The following is a 12,369-nucleotide window of genomic DNA, read 5'->3' as shown; positions in this document are numbered from 1 at the left end:
AAACAGGTGCTGCAAATATAGGACAGATCAGCGTCAATCGTTCTCCAAAGTCCAAAAAGAAGATATAGCCCATTATTTGATCCGCCACCCGCGTCCAAACGAAAATTCTACCAGATCGTCTGACAAAGCACCACAGGACCAGTTAGTAATATGCAAATTTTAGATATGAATTTGGAAATTTATAAATTAATTTATCTTCTCTGTATAGTGTATGTATAAATTAATCTTTCCTCTTCTATATATAGTGCGAGTATGAAAGGACATGTTCAAAGGATGATGCCTTATCTCTCTTCTCCAGATCAACTGTATATATTAATTCCAACTTGACAAAGGTATAAATAGTATTTTCTTTTGAAAGAAAATGTTATATCGTTAGAGCGCAGTCAGGAAAACGAACATGAGAAGGGGGCAAAAATATGTAAATATATACATGGTTATACATGTATCTTAAAGCAAAATTTCTAGTTCCACTAACTGTAAACACATACTCCCTCTATTCCAAATTGATCTACATATAGTTTTTTTGAGGTTATTCCTAAATGATCTATATATTTGTGTTCATTCATTAAGTTTATTCGTTATTTGCGCATTGAAGTAAATAGACATTGATGCATGCATCCATGCACATAAGTATTTATAACCCACATGCAATATCTTGATTTGCTATTGGCTAGGAAATAATGGGGATGGTGCATGCATCGAGTTTGTTGCTAGAGTAAATGTAGTATGAGAGAGTTATTAGTTTTTTTTTTGTCTTGGTGTAGCAATGAAATATGTAGATCAATTTAGAATGGAGGGAGTAGAATATATGCACCTTTATCACTCTCAACTTTTCCTTTTTACCCCTATCTATTTGGAAGCTAGTTAGATCCATGTTGTCCAAGCTAAACTTTGTTGAAAAAAGCTGTGAAATTCTCGGAAACAATTACCTTTCACTGTTTGCACAATAAAAAGCGCTTTAGCACTTTATGTACTACTGCAAACCTACCTACTGCCAGCACAGCAGTACACCCCTTTCAGCATGCAAATTAAGCCAGAGTGTGCATGGTTAACCGTTCTCTCACTTTGCTTAATTATTTGTAGCTCTTGATGAGTAGAAGCCGATGAGTGGTGGGCCATGTCTAGCTTGGTCTACCGTACGTAAGAACAAATATACTCCTCTGACATGCAATGCAATTAGTAGTAGTACTCACAAATATTACAAGTACGTAGTTGATGTGATATTATTCGGACCCACAGTTATTACAGGATCAATCAACCAAGGATCATATGGATGTTGTACTGGCCAGAAATTGAACCAAATTTATTTCACGTGTGGACATGTGCCAAACAGTAGTTAACCCCTTCACTATAATTGCTGACATGTAACTTTCAGGGCGGACGACCTACCGATCAAGACGCATGACAGAGTCATATATATATACATACTACTACTTTTCTCATCTTATAATATAACAATTTTTAGGATTTGATACATCTATTAATAAAGTTTGTCTCCTTGGGTGCTTGAGTGGGTGTGAAGTCAAGCTGGTTGGGTGATAATGAAGCATATGGATAGTATGGGTAGTTTAGTGCTAAAAAAAATCATCTTGATGTTCAATATTATTATGTTTGGAACAAGATTTGAACTATATAAATTGCTTTATTTTTTTACAAATGGGGTACACGAATCATCGAATAGCCATATGACAAGTACGAGCACCAGCACATTGGACGCTATCCACATGCTCGATTCTAGGTACGTATTGCATCTCCACCCTCAATTGATAGACGCACAACTAATAAATTTTGTTGTTGAAAAAAAATATCGAGTAATAATTAATGTACAAGTCCCTAAATCCCTCGGATAAGATAACCAATTAATACCTTAGAATCTACCGAGTAATTATTTTGGTATTACACCAAAACGAAATAAAAGATTTTCAACTATCAATTCCAAAAGAGCACGACTGCGCATATGGTATGAGTGAGATCGAGGAGGTTGTATGCATGCATGGAAACATGTACATACCTGTACATACCTAGGACAGTATATAGGCTTGTATCCTTAATCCCTTGTAAATTCATCTAAGAAAAATGAAAAATGTGAAGATTTGACAAATTTCATTGATTGATCACTGACCTTAGTAAGGCTATGTTTGGATTCAAACATTGGATCCAAACTTCCAACTTTTTCCATCACATCAACCTGTACCAATTTCAAACCAAACTTCTAACTTTGAAAAGAAATAAACACAACCTTAATTCCTAGCTCCACCTTCGTGGTTCTTATGCATTAATTAGATCAGAAGTTACTAGATGACTGGGACAATTTACAGGGCTCTTCTGAGACGCGAGAATTTTCTAGAATTTTTACAATATTTAGTCCATTTCCCCGTAAAATTCAGCAAAAATTCACAATTCTAAAAGAGGCTTTAGTGTCACGAATTGAGTCGTATGATCTTTGTTTTTCTCTTTGAGTTTTTAATATATATGAGTCAAAACATCCTTGTGCAAAGCACTAGCTTGTTTCTGATAAGTAAATATATATGAGGCACGTCACATTTAGTTCGGCGGATCGACATCCTCGTAAATTATATATAAAGGCTTGAGCAGTACTATGGTGTCACTGTTTAGGACGAGATTGCAAAGAAGAGAGAGAATACCACTTGTTGTTTTAGTTTACTTGTCGTTCGTGGCTGCCCACATCAATCGAGCTGCCCCTGTGCCAAGTGAATCAGGAATTGAAGATTGTCACCACCTATTTGTAGCGCGTGCATACACCAACCCAAATCAGGAAGATGCTAAAAGGATGGATAAATGCCACTTCCAGCTTTCGGGCGAGAACAATCTTTCCTCTAAATAAATGGTGGCTAGTAGTCCAGTGGTTACAGTGACGAGTAACACTCTAAGAAACTGAGTTCAAATCTTCATAATAGCGAATGTAAGATTGGGTTGTTTGAGTGACTAAGTTCCCAATTGAAAAGGGTTACATATATCCCATTGGATGTATATATAGACCGGATTAAAAAAAAAGACCTTATCTAAAAAAAATGATGTCTGAGTGCGGGAAGTACGGTATTTTTAGATGACCTACATGAACGCATTCGATATGCTCTTCATGACAGTGTGATGGTTGGTTGGGAAGGAGCGCAATACACGGAATTTCGATCACAGATCGTGAACAATGATGCAACTTGATTTTCAGAGATTTTAAGAGAGAGATTGTAATATGAAAGGAGGAAGAGATTTTTTAGATATAGTAACCAATAACTATAACCTGGACATGATGTTTTTTCCTCGAGGGACAGGCATTCCATGTGCCTGATCACTCGGATCTCGACTTTTTTCGTATGGATAATGTAATACATACATATCTTGTAACTCTCCAAATCTTAATACAATCTGGTCTCGACCAATCGTTCGATCGATCCGGCAAAATAAATATTTTATCATTATAACATTTATCTTTCTTTTTCAAAATACTTGTTGGTCTGATATTTCAAAACATTTTTAGAGTTGCATTTCCCTTCCTAAGTTTCATCAGTACAATAATATACTCCCTCTGTTTCAAAATATAAGGCACAATCGCCCTTACTCCAAAGACTAAGAAACAATTATTATAACCTCCTAATTTGTATCACCCTAATAAATAAAATACATGCACCCAATAGAATTAGAGATGTTGAGGGTGGAGAATTTTAAACAATCATAATTTAATAGAGAAGAGATACTAATTAATTGCATGCATGCATGCACGTCTTATTTAGAGCAAGTTCAATAGTATAGCCCACTACTAACTCCAATTCATCTATATCCAATCTAATAATCAATTCATACAATAGTTGCTTGCTATACTATTAATATGTGGTCCCACCTGTCATACACACATTGCGTCTTGGAGTCCGTACTGCAGCTGGCTACAAATCTGTATCCCGCTGCTCATCTCTCTCATCGTTTATCTCATTAAAATACGTTTATAGCTGGCTAATAGCTTGCTATTGTACCTGCTCTTATGGAACATCTGAAAAAAATAGTTGCACCTTATATTATGAAACGAATGGAGTAATTACTATACTAAGTTCTAGTAGTAGTCTTCGTAGAGAACTTCAATATTTGATTTGGGAAAGATGACTTAGAGTAAATAAAGAGGGTAGCATGGTAATTTACCCCACCTCTTAATTTAATGTGAGATTTCAATAGGAGAGATCAAGTAGCATATACGAGTGTCGCTCATATTTTTAATGTGTATAAATGAAAGGAAACAACATAACATATACTTCATCCGTCTCAAAAAAAAAAAACAACTTATGTTACGAACATGCATAGATGTAGCGTACATGTGTCTAGATTCATAGACAGAAGTTAATTTTTTATGTGACAGGGTGAGTATGTATATATGCATTTTTTTTAAAAATAATAAAAATTGGAAGGAGAGGAACTAGGTGATCGAATGCTTAGGCTGGACCCACCATTTAACTAGCTATGTAACTAAGTAGGAGTGTCCCCACACCTCTCATGCAATGTACACACATGCATTGATGGATGCATGCGTCCGCGGGCGGCCGGCCGGTCGTCCCCGAGATACATATGCGCTCCCTCCCCTACTTAGGATGGTCCATGCACACCGTGCATGCGTAGCGATATAAAGATCGGCACGGCAGTGACGGCACCGGTAGTTGCAGCTAGCTAAGCCAGCGAGATCATACATACATGTCACGCTACAATTTCAATCTCTCACCGTTTCCCCGTCGATCACCCGCACCAGAAGATCGATTGATCCAAACTTGCAGCATGCATTAATTCAGACCAAAGCAATCGGTCTATCTACGGATATCGCTATATGTATTGCATACATATGCATCACACACAGCATTTCTCAGTTGCATACACATGCCGTTCCAAAACGATCGGTTTCTGCATTTACATATGCATGGCAATGTGGCACAAATAATGTACCATATGTCATCGATCGTACGTTTTAACAACTTTTGAATTTTGTTTATATGTGTTATGTCTCCTACTGTACTTCATGATCATGCATCGATCTAGCTAGCTATAGTAATATACCCGCTGTCCCTAGCTAGCTAACTTTAGTACTCTCTCTGAAGAATGCTTACGGGCCAACAATATTTTACATATCAAGTGTATATATAGAGAGGACCACTCTGTCTAGTTAATGATGCCTAATTAATCGAAAGATTATGCCAAAATTACAACTAGCAAATCCTACAAGATACATATATACATTGAGAAAATTAAAGAAATTACAACATGCGTTTCATTATATGTGATATTTAAGACATTTCTATTCGTTCAAAAAAAATATTTAAGACATTTCTTGGTTCACTTCAATTTCATCATTTAATTAATACTAGTATATCTAGAGATCAAGCATACTATATATATATATGGTGCACATATTTCAAGTGAACTAGACAGAGTGCCTCTCACTGGATTTAGAAAAACAAGACATAAAAAGGGCACAGTATACTCATTATCTAAAAAAAGGGGACAGCATACTGGTAATTAATGAACTAGCATGGATTTTTCCCACACAATTTATTTGATATACACCTTTTTAGTTTCACACCTTTTAGCTTCTTTTTTCCATTGATATATTTGAAATCTATATACAATAGTACAATTTGATTTGATATACAAATTTTAGTTTCTATCTCCGTAACACGTACAATTGTAATTTATAAATATAACAATATTTTAAATTAGAAATTTCAATTGATAAACAACTCTAATTAGCTTCTGTTGCCACATATATAATTGTAACAATATTAATCAAATCACATCGTTATAGTCTAGAACCATTAAAATCTGACAATGCAAATATCTCCTTTTCTCCTATTAAAGTGGTAATTTTAAATTAGGTTTCTAGCTAGAATAATGTGGGGTGTCCCTTTTTCAATTTCTGTTAATTAACAATATAAATATATAGATAAATATTCGAAGAAACTCGTTACTTTGTCCTCAGTCCTAACTATATAATAAATTCTATATCTTTTGAGCTTAATTAGAATTGAACTTCATATATATCTAAGTAGCTACTTTATCAATGAAACACGCATGGTTGCAAGGAGTAAAGCGCCGACCCAGGGCTAGCCAAATGCATATAGTAATGGTTTGCATTCTTAATAATAATTAACCACACCTGCTGTGTAAAACAAATTAATTAATTAACATGCACGCAGGAAAAATTAGGCTGACGTTTGGATGTACGTGAATATGATACTTATGTAGGAGTAACAACCAAACTTATATGTGCAGCTTTTTTTTTATTTAAGAGAGAGACGCACACATGCAAGAATTAATATATGATCCATATATATAGCTCTACGGTTTTCACACTTATATATAAAAACCAAATAATCGGGTTATCAGAAGAAATAGAGTGAAAATAATCAAGAAAAGGGGGCATGATAAAGAGAAGCAGAAAACTAAGGCATGCATAAAATGCTCTTCTCAAAACCATATCACTCATCAAAATCTTAAATTCATATACTATCAGTGACAGATTATTATTAACACAAACATTACATGCATGTAGGTTGGTCGAAACAAATTAATATTTGGTAATGGTACATTAATTGTTGCACATCATAGCATTGACGAAGTAACTAATGCATGACAGGAAGAATTAGCGGGGAAATGCTAATTAAGTTTTATGTTGATATATATCTGGTACTTTTATTCAGTGTTTCATGAAGCCAGTTTATACTTTGTATAGATATTGATAATCCAAAATATCAAGCCAATATTCAACTTGCATACAGTTCAATAAGTCCTTAGATAATTTGATATGGTTTGCTAATTAAACATATCTTTAATTAATACTCCTATATACAGGATAGATTAATTGATTACGCTTCAAGAATGTGCACATATGCTCTGATCTAGTTAAGCTATAGGCTCTTATAAATACATCAATGATATATACACTAAAACTTTATGATCTTGTAAGATTATACCATATATCTGATGTCTTTTCTTCATACTTATATATATATTGATGCAATGTGCTTTAATTTATCAATCAATTAAACAATTAACTTTTATTGGCTCAATTTAACCAATACATGCATGTTCTTATTTCCTATATATGTACATATGTGCGTTTAACAGAGGGATTTTTCTAAAAAATAATTGTGCAGAATTAAAGCAAGATTACATATGTACAGAAAATATGCATGCTGCATGAAGATTCAATCTTAGGAACAAAAACTAATCGAATTAATAATTGGCAAACACTTTATAATTTGTGATGCGTAATTCATTGCTAAAAAGGGAAATTATCATAGATAATATATGCACATTCACACATTGCACAGTGTATTGCTGGCGCAGAAGAAACAGCAGAATGATCTGCCAATATATAGGAATAGAATTGAATATTGGCTATGTTAAAAGCAAACATGCTAAAAGGCTGATACATTAACACCAATCAGACTGAAAATACTGAATTCCTGACAAAGGGCATATGCATGGGAGCCTGAACCTAATCAAAGAAAGTATCAATATTAACGTACGGCAATCTCTACAATGACCTAAATAGATCATGAACAGCTAGCTAACCAGTTGTACATATAAACCCAGCATGACACTCAGAAATTAATGGCAGAGGCTAGAGTCCTAGACTCATGGGCAAAAGCTAGCAGAAAAAGGCAGCTCGTCTACTATCAACGCAATAATCAATTTCTTCTGTTATCACTGCGTACGCCCAGACCCAGTACCCTGAATGAGTCGGGGAGCGAAGCAGAATTAATTCTACCATATCGATGCAAGTGTGCATTTGCAGTACTGCAAGTTCAGTTCATGCAATGCATGCGCAACAAGTGTATGTGCAATGTGGCCTGCAAATTTTGCTGTCTATCCACATGGATGGCCGGGATGATGGAGATTCTATACTTCTCTCTTCCTCCTCCTGACACCAAAAGGAAGAACCCAATAGGAGGCAAGGAGAGAAGAAGGATCTACTACTGCTTTCTAATCCACATCTTTATCCCTTTTTTTCACTCCTTGCTCGCAGAAAGGTTTGGGATTCCACACACAAATTAACCTTGGCATTTCGTTCACACACTGCACAGTAAACTAGCCATGTTGTGTATGAGAGTTCTGCTGCCAGCTAGTAGCTAGCTAGCCGGCCTGATGAACATTTCACACATTGCACAGTGTATTGCTGGCGCAGAAGAAACAGCAGCAACAGAAGCAGCAGCAGGGACGACGACGAAAGAAGGAATAGCACAAGAGACAAATGCGCAAACCAAATCAAGAACGGAGCAGTGATGTGCAGAGGGAGAGAGAAAGATGTATAGCTAGGGATGCATATATACATATGGAGTGAGAGAGGAGTGAGAGACTGTAATATGCATGTGTAGGAGAAGGATTTAGGATCTGACCTGCAGCCCTCCAATAACTGCCTGTCCTAGCTTGATAGCTGGCCTGCAGGCTGGCTCGCTCCCCACATTTTAAAGGCATCTTCTCCTCTTCTCCTCTCTTCTCTTCTCTTCTCTTCTCTTCATCACAGCTTAGCTAGCTATAGCTGCTGTTGCTGATGCCTTGGAAGGAGAGCCCAATTGACCTGCACAAACAACGGCAGCACCAAGAACAATCCATGTGCCCAGTATACATGATGCGTAGAGTACGGGCTCTCCAATGTAACAATCTCCATTAGCTAGCTAGCTCATCACCAGTATGTATATATAACAAGTGTACATATATAAACTCGTACCATCAGTGCAAATTGATTGTTATCATATGTGAGGATCACACACCGGTGTTTCCATAGGCTCAGTCATGATATATACAATTGGGCTGGAGTTCTTGGAAACAATTATATTTTCTTCTCCTTCTTCTTCCCCTAATCACTAGTACCAGTAGTATATATTTTCTCCCAGACACAAAGAAGAGATCGAGCAGCTAAGAAAACTTAATTATAATTAAGCACAAGAGAAAAAGGCAAAGCAAATCGAAGCAAGAAAAAACCATCAACCTAGAAAGAATATTTTTTTTTGGTACGTTGCTGCTTTGTTCTTTTTTCTTAAACTGTTCCCCCTCACACTGCACTGACTAATTTAAGAGAGATGATGAGCTATATACGAAATACGAAGGCGCTAGATGCTCCAAGCGCCTCCACCTCCGCCGCCACCGCCGCCGCTGCGCGCCGCCATCGCCGCCTTTGTTTACTTCTCCGGCCACACTCTTCGTCGACGATTTCCATTTGTGTCAGTACGTAGTAGCAGAATTGAAGCATAAAGTAGCAGAGATCGTGTACGTGTACGGCCGTACCCTCTTCACAAGTCAAGGTTCAAGGAGCACCTCGCTTTCCCGGAGGAAGATGACGATGATGACGGCGGCGATGGCAGCGGCGGCGGCGCCGTCTTCCCGACCACGCCGGCGTGGTCTTGTTCGGAATTCGCGCAGTCGAGGTTCACCCCGAACAGCCGAACTCGCTTCGACGGAGCCGACGGCGGCTCCGCGTGCCCCGCCGTCATGCGCACCGGCACCGACTCCAGCACCACCGCGGGATGATGCTGCTGCTGCGGCGGCAACGGCCGGTAGAACAGCACCTGCCTGCTGGTGGCCGCGGCGTACGCGTCGTACCCGACGGCGTGGGCGTGTCGGCGGTGGTGGTCGTAGATGGGAGTCGAGGAGGGAGGCAGGAGAAACCTGGCGCCGGCGGCGGCGGCGGCGGCTCCGTGTCCGTGGTGGTGCGCCCAGGGAGCGAAGGGGATGGAGGAAGGGAGGTGGTGGGCGAAGCGGTGCGTGGGCGGCTGGAGCGCGGCGACGACGTCGGGGCGGCGGCGCCAGTCGATGAAGAGCCTCCCGCGCGCGGCCTCGCCGACGCCGCGGCCGAAGGAGACGGTGTCCCCGGCGTCGAGGCGCTTCTCCTTGACGAAGCGGCTCCACCCCTTGGTCATCACGTAGCTCTGGCTGCTGTTCCAGTAGGAGTAGCGGAACCGCCATGGCTTCCCCGTGCGGTCCTCGAAGCTGAGCAGGAGCCCCTTCTCGTTGGACGCCGCGTCCAGCGGGAAGTACTTCTCCGCGTGCTGCTTCGGGATCACCAGCCGGTTCAGCTTCCCCACGTCGCTCGGCGTCACCACCTTGTCGAACATGTGCTCCTTCTCCACCGCCGCCAAGCTCCTCCCACCACTCTCCTGCACCTCGCCGCCGCCCGCCGCCGCCGATGCCGGCCTCACGATTGGCGTGATGAACTCCATGTACGTGCACTATGCCGATCGATCGATCGATGATGCCTCAGCTCCTCCTCTGGGCTCCGGCCGCCGGCTTGTCCTCCTGCCGGTGGACTTGACCTCGGCTTTGACCCGATGTATGCTTATGGTATGCTGCTTGTGCTGCCTTGTTACTATTGATAGTATATGGCTACTAGTTAATTTGAGGGCTTATTATATGGATTAGGAGGCAACTATCTCTTGTTTAATTGGGTCTTTTGGGATTGGAAATTTAGAATTGTGAGGGCTCTGGAGCTATAGCTAATAAGAATTAGCTAGCTCCTTGTGGCTACTATATGCTTAGCTATAGGAACTTAGGAAGTGAGAATTCAGGGTTTGTGTGTGTGTGTGTGCTATAGCTTAGCTCAATTGTAGTGCTTGCTTGTGTTGGGAAAATTCAGGCTCAAGAGATTCAGATGAAGGTGTTTGAACAAGAGAGGGGCTAGAGCTAGATGGGGAGGAAGAAGAAAGAGGCAATGAGTGTGAGATGTGATGAGTGGTGGTGGTGGTGGTACTATGAAGGTTCTTGGTGGGAGGAGGAAAAGGATGAGGATGGATACTTACTTTTGGCTTGCAACCAAAGGTAATTGGCCTAGCTACTTACCTAGTAGCTATATACTAGTGTGGAGCAGATGTGTGTTGTTGTAGGTATAGTACACATGTATATGTATATATGTATTTATGTATCTTTGTGTATGTATGCATGTGTATCAGAGAGGGAGGGTGAGGTGTAGCCTAGGAGGGCAAGGGTGGGCACAATACACTAGCTTGCTTTTTAAAGGGTGAAGAGATGAGAGAGAGGGATAGGAGGAGTGGGGGAGGAGAGGGAAAGAGATGGTAGGGATTGTGAGAGGAGTGTGGGGCCCACGAATTATCTGGTTGAGCTCATGTGAGCTTGTCCTTCTCATGCTATAGGGAGCCTTTATGTGAGTTAGGCAGGTGATGAACCCCCCAAAATGCCAGTTGTAGGCTGCAAATTTTCAACATGCACATCTCTTCTTATTGGTAGGTAACTTATAACTGTATTTTATGCAGATATTATATGTGTGCGAATGTACCAAGTATTTGTGCCGTCGGTTTACTTGTGTATTGAGTCGGTTTACCAAGTATTCCATGTTGAATAGTAGAGGGAGAGAGATACACACGTTGTATTGAGTCTAAGATGGCCGGTGGCGGTATATATATAGGAGTTACACAGTAAGGTATAAGGAATGAGTCCACGCAAATCAATCATATCGTAATATATCTCCAACTTCCATATATATGGCCTCATCTTTTCGCTTATGCTTATGCTTATCAGCCAAAATTTGAATTTTCAACCTTAAATTTAGAGTTGATTTTGGGGTTTTTTCATCGAAGTTTATTTTTCAGCCTTTGGTTTTATATCGCTAAGAACACATATATAAAAGTTTTATTCAAAAATTATTATTTGTTTGCAGATACAATGGGGCTGATACTCTAACATTCCAATCTACAGGTTCAGTTGGAAGTATATATTAAAAATCTTTATATGTCAACTAAAACTTTTGCAATATTGCTCTTCTAGAGTTTGGATTGTTCATTCTAGGTTAGATTATTTTTGATAGTAGTATGTACATATGACATAAGCACTTAAGCAGTATAGGAACTTGGAAGTTATGTTATGCATGTGTTCTTTTCAGAGTTATGCCGACCATACACTTTAATTCAGTTAGCAAGTTTTTTTTTTCGTTTTAAATATCACCACGTGCATTTTCAGGTTAAGAATAAATTAATTAATGCATATACTTCTTGTTTAGTTTTAGTGGAATTCCGATAGAACAAATTAAAAGGTCCCATTCTGGCAACTGTATGGGCTGCTTATATTATTATGTTAAATCTTAGTTGCCTGGTTCTTATCACTCATGCTCAGTCTGAACCACTCTACCTTAATTTGTTGCAATCTGCACACATTTCTGACTCTGAAAACTGCACGTCGTCGTTCTTCCATTTCTCCATATATAAATTCAAGGTGATTGTACTGCAAATCTGCAGCATCTCCTACTCCTAGCTGTACATGATTGCAGGGTAGTACGTACTACTAAAACGTACCTACCTAAAATTGCAGATATTGTTGCCAAACTAATTAAAATATCAATATGTATACATCCAGATAGAATATTGTAAC

General features: G+C 39.3%; 1 protein-coding gene across 1 annotated transcript; it reads right to left on the bottom strand.

Moving 5' to 3' along the window:
* Window positions 1-8,688: 8,688 nt before the first annotated feature.
* LOC127765615 (B3 domain-containing protein Os03g0120900) lies at window positions 8,689-10,951 on the bottom strand. The gene is made up of 2 exons (XM_052290559.1): window positions 9,280-10,951; window positions 8,689-9,192 (listed from the first exon to the last, which is right to left on the bottom strand). Exon 1 carries the CDS (start codon window positions 10,209-10,211, stop codon window positions 9,285-9,287), a length of 927 nt encoding a protein of 308 aa, XP_052146519.1. The 5' UTR covers window positions 10,212-10,951; the 3' UTR covers window positions 8,689-9,192; window positions 9,280-9,284.
* Between the last annotated feature and the right edge of the window lie 1,418 nt (window positions 10,952-12,369).

Source organism: Oryza glaberrima, chromosome 3, assembly GCF_000147395.1.
Source record: "Oryza glaberrima chromosome 3, OglaRS2, whole genome shotgun sequence".
NCBI classification, from domain to species: Eukaryota; Viridiplantae; Streptophyta; class Magnoliopsida; order Poales; family Poaceae; genus Oryza; species Oryza glaberrima.
This window is presented reverse-complemented; position numbering and strand designations above follow the sequence as displayed.